Source organism: Antedon bifida, chromosome 3 (assembly GCF_963402885.1).
Source record: "Antedon bifida chromosome 3, ecAntBifi1.1, whole genome shotgun sequence".
Lineage (NCBI taxonomy): Eukaryota > Metazoa > Echinodermata > Crinoidea > Comatulida > Antedonidae > Antedon > Antedon bifida.
Genome location: NC_136228.1, coordinates 9,813,526 through 9,831,656, shown reverse-complemented (window position 1 = coordinate 9,831,656; position 18,131 = coordinate 9,813,526). Strand labels below are relative to the sequence as shown.

The following is an 18,131-nucleotide window of genomic DNA, read 5'->3' as shown; positions in this document are numbered from 1 at the left end:
GAATTTAATTTATTTCCTGCAATAATATCCATAGGGTTTTCTTTTTATTCTAATATGTTTTTCTTTTGTAAATAGAGTAGGTAAAGTATGACTGAAAACTATAGACGACAATTTTAAAAATGAAGTATATAAATAATGTCTTTATTCAGAAAAAAGAGAGAATGTTTTAATAAAATTTTTATCTATGAATTTAAACTATTTTTTTACTGTGTTTTTGAGACATACAGTTAATTTTTTTAATAGGAATATTTTTTGAAAAATATACAATAAGGAAAAAATGTAACTCGTTTCCAGTACAGGCTATAACTAAAATCTACCAGGGAGATGAAATCTCCCTGAATCTACTAAGCATATCTACTATTTCCTTCCTATATATAATGACGTATGTTTAGTTGATTACTTTCTCCAAACACTGAAGAATATGTACAATATAAATGTTATGCAATTGAATTAAACCGTATTGCTAAGATGGATTTCGGTCAGATACTTTTGTTTAACGTTTTCTTTGTAACTTCGTTTGGAACGTATTATCCGTTTTGTCAAGTGGAACGAGAAGTGTTAGAAAAGGTAAGTTTACTATAGCTTAAGGAATTATGGCATGTCGTCTGTGATGTATGTTAGGTTATAGGCCTACCGTAATTCCCAATTGATTAATTAACTAGAGATTAATTTGTATTGCGTTTACAATACATTACATCAAGGAAAAATAATTTGTATAAATTGTCTTTCTGCAGTAAACAGTAAACAACGTTGTGACCCAATGCCCTTACGATTTAACAAAATATATTCCACAGATGAAATGAACCGGTTTGTTATAGCCTATATGCAATCTATTTAGGTGTGATGGGCATAGATAACTTATTATTTCTGAATATGTTTAAAAATTGTGTGCGGAGTACACAAGGAAATAAATGAAAACTAAAAGATACTATGTTCCATATAGAACATGAACCCAGTTAGATGACTGACCTTTGACCTTTAAGCTTTCAACGCTCCAGGTTAAACATTTCTAATTATTAATATAGCGTCCCCTATGCTAAGTAATACAAATAGAAATTGACCTTCAAAAATTAAAACAAAACATCTGATCCACTACGTATACTGCACCCAAAACATACTAGACCAGGTAGGCCTAAGATATGTTTTTACTATAGTAGCATTGGAGTATTGATGGAAAGGAACGAAAAGGCTGAAAAACAGAACACAGCCAGCCGAAGCTGACGTGGTAAAATAATATTAATAATCAACAGAATCATAGTGCTGAAAAACCTCAGTTAAACCAATTTCAATTACGAAATAGAAATAATAATTTTAAAAGCTTGACTTTACTATAATTGTACAGATAGGAATGATTCTGTGCAAGACATACTGCATGTACCTTTGTTATTACGATTAAACTAATTAATATTAGTTTTTTCTTAAAAAGAATGTTACAGGTTTGATATCAGGTGATTTCAATATAACGGCAATAAATCCTGATAATGGTGAGCAAGATGATCCAGTATTAATTACCGATCAGTCGTATGTCATCCGCAATACTTGTAAGATGTGTTTTGATATTTTAACAAGCCTTCACATTTTGATTGGTTAGGTACCGTATCACATGTCGTTGTTTGCGCTATAACTGTACGGTAGTGCCTATACTTGCTATTTGACTGGTTGATTTTGTAGGCCTGTCACCTTTCGTACATTATTTTTCTTCCATTTTATTACATTATTTTTCGCTCATTATATAATGATTGTACGCTCAGATCCTATTGAAATTTCAAACTTGTGATATTACTGTTTCCATGATTTTGAATACAGGTACATTAGATGTCTTTCTAACATTTCAAAATAAATATTTGAAGCATGTTATATTGAGTGAGGAGACTTACGGTTTTGAATGCACGTATACTGATCCATGGGTTAAAACAAGTATCCCAACAATACAATTAACCGAAGACAAAGCCCGTAAGACTTTACATTATTTTCTCAATAGCTTCAGTGATGGAGCTAGTATACATACATACATACATACATATGGGATCCTCCTCTTCTACGTCGTAGAACTGGAGTCGAAAACCCATTCAGCACCAAATAGCCTACAAAGGTGTTCGTTTGTGTAATAGCTTTGGCTTGCCTGATTTCCATACTTAAAATACGAGAGATTTTAATCCACGGATCACGATAGTACCGTCTTGTTGGAACAGCAAACAGCATCTTTTTTGTAATTGATGTATTCGGTCCCCTACAGATATGACCAACGTATCGGATATACTGACTGTATATGCAGTCCCTCAAGGAAGATGTTCCAACAATTTAACATATCCTTTTGTTGGAATATACAGGTCTGTAAATAGTATCCTACATGTTATATGAAACTACTGTACCAGCAAAAATTTGTACTTTAGAATAGATATGCGATTTGTTTAGTTGATTACTTACTAGTTCTATATTTCTTATATAAATTAATATTAAGCTATGTATTGTTTATTTATAGGTTTACAGAGGAAGCCTATATATAGACTACATATATTGTTTGAAAATATACATTCTGAGAGACTTATGGCTGGATCTTGCCCTTTTTTAGTAGAAGACTTCAATGTGGCAACTATTTCTTTTAGAATGCAAGTTTTAGGTAAGCTGTTCATTTATTTTGTGACGCTGGGGTGGTGGACAGCCGGGCCCAATAATAGTGAAATTAGACGTTCTACTTTATATTTAAACCCGGATCCGCAAGTATAAAACATGCAGCATTCTGATATTTATTATATTATTATTTTTAAAGTTAAAAGTTATTAATATATAGCACTATTTCAGGTTGCCCCTATCGGAAGTACGGCTTAGATTGTAATCAGCCATGTAACTGCTCAAATGGAGTAAATTGTCACAGTTTCGATGGCACATGTTTATGTCCAAAGGGTTTTGAAAATGACAGATGTGAACAACGTAAGCACATCACCTTATTTTTGTTTTGTTAAGATTATGTTTTTAAGAAAAATGACCGTTCATAGGCTTACAACAGAAGTAATAGCAAAGCAATATCTGCATAAATTAGATGGAAAAGAAGAATTCCAAAGAATAATATCATACCAGGTTATCACTAATGTGTGATTTTGCATTTATTAGGTATCAAATTGATTAACAATCCATCATTAATTATTCAATAGTCAATCCTGTGCTGGATGTAAAATTTAATAAAAGGCATATCTACCTTCCCTGGGGTTCGGATTACGACCTGGTGTGTACATCTCATGGATTGACAAATGATGATATACAGTGGACTAAGAGTAACGAAAAGCTTTGGGCTGTAAAAACGATTGTTCCAGAGAAATACTATCCTAAGTAAGTAATGTGAATTAGAAACTACTGTAATAATATGAAAAACTTTTTATTTGTTTCGAGCAAACTTTGAATTTTGCAAGAACAATTTTCCAAAGTTTACTAGTGTAGACCTGCAGTTTGCAAACAGAAAGCAAGTTTGGAGAAGTAGGCCTTCTTGACAAACTAGTTTGCTAAAGTCTTTGAACTTATATATAAATAACAATCTCTTTGGTCATGTGACCCTGCAGAATTGACAGCCAAACTTCTCCAAACAGTTCTCTGAGTTTGCAAACAAAGGTTCGCTAAGGTTTGCTAGTATAGACTAGGCTCGAAGTAATATAATGGCTTTGTCGCACAGTGAAATTCTTTATGCCTATAGTATCACGTTGTTTTAGTGTTTTTTCTCAAATAGGCAGCTGTGTACAGTAGTATATAAATAACATTCTGCGCATGCTCAGAAACAACATGTTATGGTTTATTATATGAAGATGTCTGTGAATAATCAACCGCGAAATTTTGATTGATTGATTGAGTGAAACTGTAATTGAACTGGTTGCAGTATTCTAAATCTTCTAGATGTGCATATTATTATACATATTAGATATTTTGTGTAATTTCAATGGTATATTTCTCTAATTAGACCTGTCAGATCTGTACATCAACTACAAAATGTGACAACTGAGCATGATGGTGTCTATACATGTGAAACCACAAATAATTCATCTGTATCCTTAAAAACTACCGTCAATATTAATGTGCTAGGTAACGCAGTGTCTTTCAATTGTCTTTATTCAATTTGTTTACATATGTCATACAATCACTAGTCAACTACTATATATCGGATACTCTTCTGTTATCCTGTATTCAATCTCCAAAGATTATCTCACATGATACGTATCGTCTATTGAATTATCGGTCTTTACTTTACTGCCACTGTCACCCCACGTCTTGGAGGATTCAATAGCAGAAGTCTACGACAATTTTAGTCATGTTTTTAAAAATTAAATTTAAATCTGGTTATTTGTAATTTTTTTCACAAAAGAAAATCTCGCAAGAATTAATAATATATTAATTTTAAATTTTAAATGAAAGAAATAAATGTTTATTTTACTTTATTTGAAAAATATATATAGACCGAAAAACTAAATTTTAATGGAAAAAGGTATTGTAATTTTTCTTTCCAGAAATTCCTACTCCATTTATCGAAGGACCTCAAATTCAATCTGTCTTGATAGGCAACAACATTACAATAACGTGTCGAGTTAAAGAACCTGTCGAAATCGCTTTTTGGAAGAAAGGCCAAGCAAATTCCAAGTTGTTTTCAATAATCAACTCGACCGACACAATGTTTATCAAGAATAATCCGGACGATAGGCTATATAAACTAACAATTCTCAACGTTACTCTACTGGACGAATCTGAATATAGGTGTTATTTTGGACGTGATTACCTTGACGTCAATTTAACGTTTGCCGAGTCACATGTCATTGTTAATGTTAATCCTTTAGAACCTTTTCCGTTAATCTACAAGCATGATAGTCTATCAACGGAAATTAAGTTACCTGTGCTTGATATATATGACGTCAGCAATGGTGACATTATCAACATGAGATGTGAAGTTAACCTCAGTAAACCAGTCGTCGAACTATCATGGTTTCTTGATGGTTCACCTTTTATGGAATCTAATAAATACGTGGAAACTAATGATTATTCAGTATTTAATACGTCTATTGAGTTTTTGAAAACTGCGACAGTAAGTGACAACAAAAGAGTGGTAACATGTGTTGCAGAAAACTCCATAATTTTAAAGGAGAATAAAACAGTATACCTGAATGTTACATGTAAGGCCTATTATAGTTTAGGTTTATTATTGTACCTTATTATATTATAATTGTTGTAGAAGTCGTATAACGTCGGCGTCGTTATATAATACCTTAACCCTTAGCCCTAATATAGCATTTGCTTTTGTTTAACTTACATTAAGCTTTTCATGAATAATACCACCAAACTTACGAGTTAGGATGACTATAGCGAGGCATTTAATAAAAAGGCAAACTGCCTTAAAATGTAAATGTGACATGTTTCGAGAAACTATTCTCATCATCAGAACAGTAAACAACGCCTATATAAGCACTCTAGGCGTTGTTTACTGTTCTGATGATGAGAATAGTTTCTCGAAACATTTCACATTTACATTTTATTAAATGCCTCGCTATAGTCATCCTAACATTAAGTTTTATTTCTAAACTTTATTTTACTTTTTGATACAATTTCTTCTTCTTTTCTTAACTTTCTTTGCTTGAGTTAAGCTATAGGACGTGTTTTGAGTTTGCGTTTTCTCTAAACAAAGCAACTATTTTAAAAACAGCTTTTGAATAACTATAAGGATTGAAACAGGCCCTATTTTATTATTATTATTTTCTGTTCTTAGATAAACCTGTGGTTGAGATAGATCCGGAAAGTGCTAGCATAACTGAAGGAGAGGATCTCACGTTCACATGCAGCTCAAATGCAAATCCAATGCCTTCTTCCTACGTATGGTTTGTTAATCTATCTAATGGAACGAAATTAATTAACCCAAATCCAATTTTGAAGTTTACTAGTGTTACAACCGATTTCAACAATGCAAAACTAAGATGTGAAGTAGAAAACTCAGTTGGAAAGTCATATGCTGACGTCACAAATTTGACTGTGAAAAGTAAGTTTGAGATATTTATCAATTATTGTTGTTATTATAGAATTTTTCAAATATTTATTATGATTGATTTAGTATTTGCAATGACTTACCTGACTATACAAGATATACACTAAAGATAATTTGTTGCAAAAAAAGGCGCCCCCTAGAAGTAAACTCGTGGAAATATGATACAAATGGTTAATGTAATCTACATTAATGTACTACTTTTTAGGAATTGGAATATCGTTAAAAATTATATTACCCTGTTCAGCGGTTGCGACAGTTGTTTGTGTCGCCATACTCTCACTGATTGTGTACAAATATAGATTTAGAATCAGAATGATGCAGGCTCGCCAAAATGTCTACAAAAACAGAGGTTTGGAAAATCAATCGTTTATTTTTCATAATCATCCTATTATCATCATTTATTTCGTCAACATAATTATTATGATTCGTCGATAACTCAATCAATATGATTTTAGTGGCCTTTTTAGATTATGTTTGATAGGCTGATGATTCATTTTCGATCAATCAATATTCCACATTACAATGTTTAAGCAAAAACTACTAACTTTTCATTTCCATTTTATTTACAGAAGGTGATAAAGAATTTGATTTCTTCATTGCTTATAAATCTGGAGGAGGTGACGAAGATTTTGTGATAAATGTCCTGACACCAAAATTGGAGGAAATGGCATTCAAAGTCTGTGTTCATTTCAAGAACTTCTTACCGGGTAGTAGTGAGTAATTTTACCCACTTCTTTTTGTCCAAAATGTAGTCATGAGTGTATTTAAAAACTGTAATTACCAAGGTATGCCTAGTTATTAAGATTGTTTTCCATATGAGGAAACTTATACGCTAAACCGAGCATGAGCTCTGATTGGTTGTAAAGTTTTCCGCAGTGAACATTTTATTTTCAGCATTCAACGCTGTGCCAATTGTACAAGGGCACGTGAGACATATTGCAATAAACAATTATAGAATGAATTAACGACAAATATATAATTTTATTTCGAAAGGAACTGAGAAAGTATTTCTGTTCTTATCTTTTAGCCATTATAGATAACATCACAGAGGCGGTACATAACAGTTGGAAGACAATACTCGTACTTTCGCCTGCTTTCCTTGAGAGCGGTTGGTGTCAATACGAATTCGAAACTGCATTGGGTAACATGCTCAATCAACGAGCTGATATACTGCCGATAATTTACGAAAATGTATTAAACGTACCGAACCTGGACAAGAACATAGAAAGTTTGTTGAAGACCATTACTTACCTTAATTGGAATGGCGGCAATATTGACGAAGAACAGAAGATACGCTTCTGGAAAGACATCGAGAAGAACGCGCCACCACGAAAAGCAGGACAGATGGCAGACAATAACGATGAGGTCCATGAAGCAGTAGAATTAGAAGAAATCTAATTCAAAGTCGTTTCTAGGAATCCCTATTCAAGCAAATTTGAAATGGAATACTGTTGTTTGTAATAAGATTTCTAATAGAAGTCGTAGGTTATATATACTTACTCGTCTCAAACGTTTTGGTGTTCCTGAATGCGATTTAGTGTCGTTTATGTGGGTATGTTCGATCAATTGTCGAGTATCCTCACCAGGGTGGCACAGTCTCTCAAAATTGAGATAATTAAAAAAAAGGGCACATTCGTATAATTGTTCTGGGACCCAAGTGTGTTACTTATCTTGAAGCACTAAAAAGTACTAACCTACATACGCTTGATACGAGAAGAAATGATATGTAAATAATTTGCCTAGCGATGAGTGCTATTCCCTTCCTCATTACGAAACTTTTTAATGATAAATGATTCCTGTTTCCACGCTCATCTTGTACAAGTTATCTAGTCTTGCGCTACTTTGTCATCGCATTTGTTTTTTGCCATTTGCCTTATTATATTATTTTGTTTTTTATATTTTGATATTTGAAAGTTTTTGATATTTTTTATCTGTATTTTTGTATTATTGTTAATATTGCTGTAATTCAGCCTCGTGCTGCGACCACGATATTTTTGAATAAATAAATCAAGGTTTATTATATTGTTATAGAGAAGGCCTATAAAGAAAACTAGGCTACATGTAGGCCTACAAAGATTGGTTCTTTCAATAGAAAATGAAACATGCCGCGACTGGAACCTTTCTCTTAACATGGAGCTCTGAAGTCTCCAAATTAAAGCGTCAACAACAGTCGGAGAGCCGAGTTCGATCGTTATTGGCAAATTATCGCACACGCTTTGATTTGACATAAATAGTTCAGGCCCTCTCTTGTTAGAACTTTGCAGATTCTAAATAATTTGTATAATGTCACTTTAGATATGCCTACTATACAAAATATAGGCGGAACTTCAACCAAATACTGTGAAAATTACATACGTCACACAGGGGCGTCAATGCATGTTTCATAAGCTCCCTCTTTAGGGAAAGTCCAGAATTTATTTGAGAAAGATATATTTAAAAAGTAACAATTTACTTATTCATTTTAAAAATATATATTATTAAAGTACTTATTGTTCTCAGTAAGCCTAAGGTCCGCTTCTTTGGGGTTTTGTTTCTTACATTTTTCTCACATTCGTTTAGGCCCTACACTGAGAGTTTTAAATATACATTTTGCTTAGTAATACGTTACCGTTGTATTTACTTCTCGTACAAATAAAAATGTAATATTATATCAACAAATAATTTGTTTGTAACCCGATGTAAAACAATTCGTGATTCGGCTCGCTCTTTGCTATCTTTATAAGACTGATTTACTTGCTTGAACCAAAATGGTAAATTTTGTTATTACGTGTACAATCCCCTTCTTATAAATAAGATGATTATTAGATTAAAAATAGTATAAAGGAGTACTAATAATGTTACAGCGGTAATAACCAGAAGGGAGAAAAAAGAACACAAATTATGTATTGAAAAACTCAACTACAATGCTTTGTGAATCCGGGTGTGATACAATAAACAGATAGATAGAAAGATATAGGCTTACAATTAAATCTAAAATCAACATATACTTAATTGATAGAAGGTAGACAGCGATCTGTATCTTGATCTTCAACTCCCAAATTGGTCACGAAAGCGTTTGTATATAGAACAAAAATAATTGTTCTGATATTGTTGTATAATAACAAAAGAGACAAAATGAAAATGCCTTAGGCACAGATCATAAGATGAGATCGTTGATATAAATAGTGAAAAGGAAAGGTTTTAACAAACTACAAATGTACAACCAAATAGTGTCATAATTATATACATAAATATTAAAAGCCTCTATGGTTTTAGATTAAGAGTTGTGAATAGTGAAAATGATCTTGTTAGGTGTACTACGAACTATTTGTTACGATATTCAAATTTCTACACTAAATGGGAAAAAACATATTTTAGTTTGATTTTCCGTTTTGTATTAGTTTTTGTTGTACAGTATATATGGAATATTTATTCTGAAATAAAGTGATAAATCAAATTAAAATAGGCTACCTACCAAACACATGTACAAAGAGATGTAAAACAAGAGTTTATGACAACTTCAAGATAGTCAAAGTAAAAATGGAAGATAATATGTGGTGAATAATTTGTATTAGAAATAAAATGTAATTGAGTAAATTAAACAAGATAGGGTTAATTCTCAGAGTAGATTTAATTTAGGGAAAGTCCAACATTTTACGCTTCTTCGTTATTCGTTATTGAATTATCCAACATAAAATGTTTTGTTATTGTTTTTCTATCATATATGGTTATTCATTAAATTTAATAAAGAATACTTTTGTTAACAAAGCAGCTATGCCTACATGAATTGAAATACAACATTGCAGTTTACTAATATAACAACCGATTAACAATGTACAATTAAGATGTGAAGAGTAGCAATGGAAAATATATATACTTACGTCAAAAATGTAACTGCAATATATTTCAGAGAAACCATACATCGTATAACAACAATTGATAGATTTAATTTCAATTCAATTATTATATTCTGATATACTGAAATCAAGTTTAAAATGTTTTCATGGTTTTCTATATCAATTTGTAAGACAAAAATGAAAGTCCGTGCCTTTTCAAGACTCTTACAAAAACAAGGCCATATACATGACTGCAGTCGCGTACTCAAGTTAGTGTTTACCGACCAACCGACCGACAAACCGACCGACCAACCGACCAACATAGTGAGCTGTAGCTGTGAGATGTTGCACGCGACTAAAAATAAATTTGAAAACAAATCGATCAAGCTGCAGTTTAAAATTACATTTATTTTAATTTAAAATTACCAACATTTTAACTTGCAAATAAAAAAAGGAATAGAAACAAGCAAACTCGCCCATAAACTTTAATTGTACCACCACAAAAGAGAAATAAAGTAGTCACTGAAAAGATATATAAATAAAGCTGTTATTTGTGTTAATTGTATGTGCTTTGTTGAATATGAAAACTTCTTGTTACTCTTTACTCAACGAATAATAAAAATTAACTGGAATTATAAACCTCCAAATATAAAATTTAAATTATAAATACATTATTCTATTAGGCATATTTCTACTTTCGAAAAGCTGGTATACTACTTCATGAACTAAAACACATTCACTAATACTTTAATTCTAATAATTATTATAATTATAAACAACCCATCAACCAATTTCTGTATTGTAGAACGAAAATTTAAAACTTGCAACTAGCAAATAGTGACATCAATCAGAATACCTAACGTAACTAACGTAAACAGATTATACACATTTTTCCATTAGGCGAGCTAGGTTTTGATATATGTTGTGCATGTTTGTCTCAAAAAGGGAAGAGGCATAGGGTGTGCTTTTTTCAGTCGTATATTCATACCCTACTACTTTAAAGCTTCTACAGGCGATATTTTTCTAGTCACTGCATGTTTCATAAGCTCCCAAAAACGAAGTACGTCTGGATCATCATCCTTATAGTCACGTGGCCAAGTTATGTAGTTAATGCGATCGAGTAGTTCTTTTATTATGACGTCAACCTTTGGCATCTTTGTAATGTCTTCATACATTAAAGGAATAACATTAAATTCTGACTTCCTGATCTCTGCTGACGCTGTAATGAACTCGTAACGGCACCACTGACTTTCAACAAAAGCAGGCGATAGGACAATGATTGTCTTTCTGCTCTTGCCAATTGCATCAAGAATATTCTGCATAATTGCTTAAAAAAATAATAACAAAAATATTTAATTTATGTTTCTTTTGTTATAATTAGTGTGTATAAAGTGACTGCCGAATTTGAAATAAATTCATTCATTCATAATTAGTAAATAGAATGCTTATTACACTTTAAAGACAGATTATACGGTTTACACATATATGACAATGCCTTCTTGCATCCAAAAATCTAAAACTTACTATTTCCGACAAGGAAGTGTTTGTAATGAACACAAACGGTAAAACCCATCATCTCTAAATTTGGAACAAGTTTCTGTACCACAAATGTCTCTTCTTCAGTGCCGCCTCTGTACGAAATAAACACGTCAAATTCTTTGCCATCTAAAAATAAAAATCTGAAGTATAAAGTCTCTCTAAATCACTGTTCAAATACTTCTTAAATTCGTATATAAATCTGAAAACATACGTGTACACATTATTGAAATTCAGTTTTATCAAATTACACAGAGTGCTTGTTCAAATATTGTGCTACTATACCCAGTATATTAGTATTGGTATTATTACAAAATTATTGGTAATTTCTTAAAACTCAGAAACAAGCTTTTGGGCTTTAATTTATCAAGTTTAATATTTGTATTATTCTTTGTATTTATTTCCATTCAAATATTATGCTGTTTTATATATTGTACAGTTTTTGGAAAGCAATACATATTACTTACTTACTCGGAAAAGTGTACCGATCACGTCAATATACCATGGAGGTTTATTTTATTATTAAAATCAAAACCAGTTATTATTACCTTTCGCATAATCTTCTGGTAATTGAAACTTTTCAGCCATACGTTGAATTTTGTTTCGATATCGATAAACCATCAGTGGGAAAAGTACAAGCATAGCGAGTACGATCACAGCTAATATAGGGAGCACCACTTCCAACGGAATGCCTTTTCCTACAAAGTTAATGCATAAGATTTCAATGTATTTTAGATAGTACAAACTAACCGCTTGGGATACCATGCTATTTTAGGTAATATTCATGAACTTAACTTTGGGTTGGATTTATAGGTTTGCACATATTTAAGCATTCTAATACTTTGATATTATTGTTTTTCGAGAGTATCTCGACCTAAACGTAAAATATTGTGCCTACCACGAATGTTTACGTCAAGAGATCGGAAACCGGTACCAACATCATTAGATGCGATACAGCGGAGTTTTGATTTGTCTAAGCTAGACGAAGAAACATCTTGGATACTGAATGTTTGTCCATATTGACGAACTGTGTCGCTGTTAGGTTGATCACATTCCCAACGATATGATATATTATCCGGGTTACCGTCACCAATACATGTAACGAGTAGATCGTCTCCTTCTAGGATATCTATGTAACTAGGTTGAAATCGTATTACAGGTTTGTCTGAAACACAAAATTGTAGTCATGAATACTATTATTGTGATTTATTGATTTTTTATATACATCAAAAGGATAATCTTATCCGAAAATACAGTTATTATAATAGTTATTTTTTTAGTTTTAAGATCGAAATTAATTTGTTAATCTTCATAATTTAAGGATACATTTCTCTGTAATACAAACAACAATCAGTAGGCTAATTGATGCTAGATTTATTGGGCCTAGACCTAAATGATTTTTAATGTATATTCATTGATAAATATTTGTTATACGTGTACTTCAGTAATATGTGTTGATACTTACACGTTACATTCAACAACATTGACGTTTGTGCGTTATCAAATTCGTCACTCTCCATCGTACACGTCAAGTATTTTGAATTGTAATCTCGATGAGCGGCAAATGTAATGGTATTTGTTACGTCGAACTGCGAATCTGTTTCCACAAATGTAAAGGATTCCTGGAAATTAAAACTTTGTCCATCAATTGTCCATTTAAGTTTGGGAATTGGTCTAATTCCGTAAACGTTGCAAGTTAACACCATTAAATCATCTTCTGAAACGGATAACATGCTACTCTCTGTTGTAGTTTCGATTACTGGATAGTCACCAGAAGGCGGGGTAATAATTGTTACGTAGGCTTCTGCAAAGTTAATGTCGTCTGGTTCGAATGTATGACCTACAAAACACCTATATACGCCTTCGTCTCCTAGATTTGCATGTTCATTTATCAACGTTGATTCACCATTTAGAACATTCGAAGATATCATGCGGTTCTCAGTGTTTTGAAGTATCGTAATGTTGCTAACTATTTTGTTGTTTAGTGTCCATTTCACTACCCCAGCAAAAGGACGCACTTGGCACACCAATGACATGTTAGATCCGGACACAACTGTCTGATTTCTAGGGGTCTTGATGAATGGATTTGGAAGATCTACAGTATAAAAACATTATTAAAATTGTACCTTTCAATGGTGTTAGATATTAAGAAGTAATGAAAGGTGTTTTTCAGCGTTTCATCTATGTAACATCTTCCTTCCAGATTTCGTTTAGAAGTTTATCACGTTTGTAACGCCTACTAAATACCAATTAAATGAAAGAATATTTTTTTAAACATGTATCCTGTACGGATTTTGTTAAGTAATAAAGTGTGTATCATTACTATTACTATATCATAACATATAATAAATCTTGACTGGTCTTACCAATTACTGTAATGATAACTTCTCTCACGATCGTATTGTTAGCAACACATCGGTAGATGTCATTATCAGATTCCGTGGTGCTATCTATATTATAAGTCATTTGAATTGGGCTGCAAAACAATCATCATATAATATATGTTTACTATTTGCTTATTTATTATTTCGCTTTTAAATGAAAAGAAAGTGAAATAAAAATGTTTGAAAATTGGGCTCATCAACTTTCTGATATTTCCCTTTTAAATTCACGTTTAAAACATTAATTACTGTATAATATTCGTAACTGTGTGTAATAATAGTGTTTTTATCTATAAAAGAATAAGGTCTTTGTTGTTCTTTGGAAAGCTATTAGTTGGAAATACCGCTACTTTATACAACTTAGAACTACAATACATACCGTGGGTAATAGTCAACTTCAGAAAGTTTCCTTGTGGTGTTTTCTAAACGTGTATTGTTTCGTTGCCATGAAATAGCCAGGTTTGAATCTGTAAATCCATGTGCTGTACAGTTAAGTATAACTGGTGACCCCCATTTAATGTATAGATTTTCAGTGTCGATTTCCAAATATGGATCAACTAATAAACGATAAAAATTATAACATTATCAATTACAATATATTCGTATATATACGAATATATTATATATAATATATTATTATTAAATTTCCGCTGATCCAACAATTACATACGTTTTTCACAAGTCTCTCCTGTGAGACCTATTGGACATATGCATGCTCCGTTGAAACTATGGCATTGGATGTCTTGAGAACAATCGCAAACTCGGTCACACTTTATTCCATATCTTCCCAGTGGACATCCTGTTAAATGTAAAGTCGGATAAAAAGGTAGATCTTCTTGAATTACTCCGTTTAATATTGGATATATGTACAAAAAGACAATTTGGGCCAAGTAGTATAACTTGCTTTCCTATAGTCGTTTGGAGACACTTGCCCACACTGTTTGTGGCAGTCAAGATTGCAATATGGGATCTTATGCACCTAGGCCTATGTGATACCAAAACGGGTTTCTCACGCTGAACATGGATTCTCCACTGAACCCGGCAGATAGAAGGGTGACATTTAAAGTAGCTGTGCAGTATTGTAGGTACGCGCATGCGGCACAATACTTAAATCTTTCTTGATAATAATAGGTAATTGGTGTTTTACCATCTGGAAGCTTTATTTATCCCAGTTGCAGTGGGAATACAAAAAGTATTGTACCTTGTGTATTATGCACAAAATATTGCAGAAGTAGACATATGCCTATTGAAATAAGTAGTCTAGTGCCCATTCTGTCCTAATGTGCAATAAGAAAGTTACCTATCGATGATGTTTCCCATTAGGACGCAATGTAAGCCCATCAATCGCGTCGTGAGCTTAGGTCTTCGTCATTGAGTTGTGGTTTACCATGAATAAAGTTTGTGTCGGCAGCCCCTCCTTTCCTAAAAGAAATCTTAGTATGTTTCAAAGTCTATTATACGTACCATTTATTTGAATGCTAACCGAGATTCCCCCTGTGGTAAAAACGGGGTTTTCTTCTTCATTTGAGAAGAAAGAATATGTACAAGTTGCTTCAATAGTCTCATGGTTATTATGAATGACAATGTGTTGAAAGAACGCATCAATGATAATTCCAGGCCAACCAAAATCACTCAAATCATATTTTGTATCTGCATAATAAGTAATATTGGTCGCTTCTGAAATTAAAAAAAATGGGGTAATAATGAATTCTAAGTATCTTTTATTAAATGTAAGTGAATCTTTATAACTATCCTTCGGTCAATAAAAAGTCCACAGATCATGAGCATCTAAGCACTAGAGTCGAAGATTACCAATTTTGTGACGCCCAGGTCTTACGGTACATAATATAAGACTAAGTGTAGGCCTACGTGTATTACCTATGATAGACTTACATCTTTCCAGGTTGTGGACTAAACACCTTAATCTGGTGATACTGTACCAAATCATGTCATCGCATTTGGACCTAGGATCGAATTATGGTAAATTGTATGCATCGCCTTGTTATATTTAGACCTACCACTTTCTCCCAGCGATACCAGTGTTAGCGTTGGAATTGATGATAATATAGTCTTGTCCTTGAATTCACAAGAAACTTCCTCATCATAGAGTAAAAAAAGGGTTTGGTACAATGCTAGTGCTCCGTTTATGTGTATAAAAACATGAATTCCACCTAAAAAGTAATACAATTATTATAAAGTACCAGTAATAATATGAAAAATAGTATTTGTGTAAAATGTTGCACAGAAGCGTATTATTAACTTCTGAAGGTATGCATTATTTGTAATTCATGGCGCCATAAGTAGCAACAGTGTCTGTGGTATAGGCCTAAAATGTACCACGACCACCAACCAAAATGACCAAAATTGTTTCAATCAATCAATCAAAGTAACATATATTTCTCTTATAATTTCATAATAAATAAAAATTAACAGTAAATATGAATAAATTAAGAGGGGCAAAATTCCAAAAAAGCGAAGCTTTTATAAGGCAGCCCATAAAAACTAAAAAAGAAAACAGGACAACAAGGGAACCGGAAACAGGACAAAAACAGGAATGAAGAATTTTAGTTTCAGGGTACCGAAGGATGCTAAATATAAAAACTACAATATGTGAAAGGAAATTACACATAACTGGATAAGAGGTGTCGTTTCAATTTAAAAGAAAAACTCTTCTTTGACAAAGCACTTTTTATAGGAACTGGTACACTATCCCAGAGTTTTGGACCAGTGAACTTAATGCTATGTTTAAAAGAAGTAGTTTAAAAAAAGGAATACGTATTTGATTTGCGCTCCGAGTTTTGTGACTATCAGGTTGATAGTACTTACAATTGGGCTGGGTAGAGGAAGAGAAAAAATTAGTATCAGGGTAAAAGTCGTGATCATGTTCATCATAGTCTGCGTATGGGTTGAAGATTAAATTATTTAATCGATCTTGGTTAGGAAATGTTTCGGAACAGTGGTTCGTTTGGGAAAAAAGTGACATATATATACATACACATTATTTCAATAATGAATTGAACGAAATTCAGAATAAGAGATTATGAATAAACAATATGTTCTTGGAAAAAGTCAAATGGATCAGAAAACAGTTCCATTTAAGATCAGCAAAAGAACGAATTGGCTTTACAACTTCCCGGCCTTTAACTTGGATCAATGCAAACACACCTTCATGCTGACCATGCCCTACTATGCTCACTTGTTTTGCGTAATAGATCGATGCGTTTACGGGTTAAGTCTTCCTGTATCGATATGCCAGAACCCTTTAGCTTCCTCCGAGCCGTAATCACCATCCTACGATATCGATAGGAGACGAACTTTAAAATGACCGGCATAGGCTTGTTTTGATTTTCTTTCCTTTTACCAACCCTGTGTGAACGATCAATGTCATCAGGAACCAACTTAAGCCCTAATGTATGTTCAGCTATGCCGATAATGATGTTATCCGTGTGTTCGTTAGCCTCTTTCACACCGAACACACGAAGACAATTTCTTAGGGGGAAGTTCAACACACAAAAGAAAATATAAGTTATACTTAGCTGACATAGGCAGTAAAAAATTAAAATAGTGATAATTCAGGAGACTGATTTGAAGGTAAAGTCCACTAGATCATGGAGCAATCCAAACGATGTTACTCGGTCGAGCTCCACTGTTGTACTGTTTCATCATGGACCTAAAAATGTATAGGTCCATGGTATAATAAGCAGTGTTTACACTACCGCCTATTGTGGACTATAAGCACCCCACTCATCATCTAGTTCCGTTACTCTGGGTACTAATTATACTGTTGTACTTATGATTACTTACATTTTCCATCTACAAATACAGCCTCATGAACATCGTAATCAGCATAATTATCTGTAAGTTTACTTATATTGACGTTTGCCGTTACTAGTGGTCCCTAAAACAAGAAACAATGGTGTTCATAACCGTTTGGATAATAAAAAAATGATAAAATAATTGTATTAATATAATAATTACGCTATTATTATAAATCACGAGTTTCAATCGACAATGTTACGCAGTACCTAGATCTTTGATTGCGGGCAAACTTAAGGCTCGACGATATTTTCTAAACTAGACCTACCGGTATTTCGTGGATGTGCGTAAACATTATTTTTCTATTATTTTGTTGTATATCTTTTTATTGTCACCTTTGATAGGATAAATATATTACTTACCGGTACTTTTGAATAGTCTACTTCACTGTTTATAGGTTCTTTAAAGCATGATAAGTCATAGACATTGCTATTAGCTATAGCCACATCATATAAGAGAATAATATTAAACGCTGCTGCTGCGCAGGAATACATTATGAAAAATGATCAACATGGACGCACTACGATGATTCTATTTTAATTAGGTTATACCTACCCAAAATAGAGGGGGAGC

At 32.7% G+C, this 18,131-nt stretch overlaps 3 protein-coding genes across 3 annotated transcripts; 2 read left to right on the top strand and 1 right to left on the bottom strand.

Moving 5' to 3' along the window:
- Positions 1-426: 426 nt before the first annotated feature.
- LOC144838129 (uncharacterized) lies at positions 427-2,338 on the top strand. The gene is made up of 4 exons (XM_078693489.1): positions 427-567; positions 1,427-1,541; positions 1,807-1,953; positions 2,331-2,338. The coding sequence occupies exons 1-4, from the start codon at positions 469-471 to the stop codon at positions 2,336-2,338; spliced, it is 369 nt and encodes a 122-aa protein (XP_078549615.1). The 5' UTR covers positions 427-468.
- Positions 2,339-2,526: 188 nt separating this feature from the next.
- LOC144837685 (uncharacterized) lies at positions 2,527-7,413 on the top strand. The gene is made up of 9 exons (XM_078692902.1): positions 2,527-2,620; positions 2,803-2,931; positions 3,153-3,327; positions 3,947-4,068; positions 4,491-5,147; positions 5,738-6,004; positions 6,216-6,359; positions 6,580-6,723; positions 7,038-7,413. The coding sequence occupies exons 1-9, from the start codon at positions 2,548-2,550 to the stop codon at positions 7,406-7,408; spliced, it is 2,082 nt and encodes a 693-aa protein (XP_078549028.1). The 5' UTR covers positions 2,527-2,547; the 3' UTR covers positions 7,409-7,413.
- Positions 7,414-10,516: 3,103 nt separating this feature from the next.
- On the bottom strand, positions 10,517-18,052 carry LOC144838128 (uncharacterized). The gene is made up of 12 exons (XM_078693488.1): positions 17,921-18,052; positions 17,547-17,640; positions 15,761-15,913; positions 15,207-15,419; positions 14,450-14,541; positions 13,992-14,032; positions 13,728-13,837; positions 12,827-13,456; positions 12,260-12,526; positions 11,910-12,059; positions 11,350-11,490; positions 10,517-11,152 (listed from the first exon to the last, which is right to left on the bottom strand). Exons 1-12 carry the CDS (start codon positions 18,050-18,052, stop codon positions 10,818-10,820), a joined length of 2,358 nt encoding a protein of 785 aa, XP_078549614.1. The 3' UTR covers positions 10,517-10,817.
- Positions 18,053-18,131: the final 79 nt, after the last annotated feature.

Coding starts and splice junctions, on each gene's coding strand:
- LOC144838129 (XM_078693489.1), top strand. CDS start 469: ATGGATTTCGGTCAGATACTTTTGTTTAACGTTTTCTTTGTAACTTCG. Junction 568..1,426: donor AACGAGAAGTGTTAGAAAAG/GTAAGTTTACTA, acceptor TTTCTTAAAAAG/AATGTTACAGGTTTGATATC. Junction 1,542..1,806: donor GTATGTCATCCGCAATACTT/GTAAGATGTGTT, acceptor TTTTGAATACAG/GTACATTAGATGTCTTTCTA.
- LOC144837685 (XM_078692902.1), top strand. CDS start 2,548: ATGGCTGGATCTTGCCCTTTTTTAGTAGAAGACTTCAATGTGGCAACT. Junction 3,328..3,946: donor CCAGAGAAATACTATCCTAA/GTAAGTAATGTG, acceptor TTCTCTAATTAG/ACCTGTCAGATCTGTACATC. Junction 6,724..7,037: donor GAACTTCTTACCGGGTAGTA/GTGAGTAATTTT, acceptor CTTATCTTTTAG/CCATTATAGATAACATCACA.
- LOC144838128 (XM_078693488.1), bottom strand. CDS start 18,052: ATGTATTCCTGCGCAGCAGCAGCGTTTAATATTATTCTCTTATATGAT. Junction 17,641..17,920: donor TAGACTATTCAAAAGTACCG/GTAAGTAATATA, acceptor TTCTTGTTTTAG/GGACCACTAGTAACGGCAAA. Junction 14,542..15,206: donor GGTTAGCATTCAAATAAATG/GTACGTATAATA, acceptor TACATTTAACAG/GATGTCCACTGGGAAGATAT.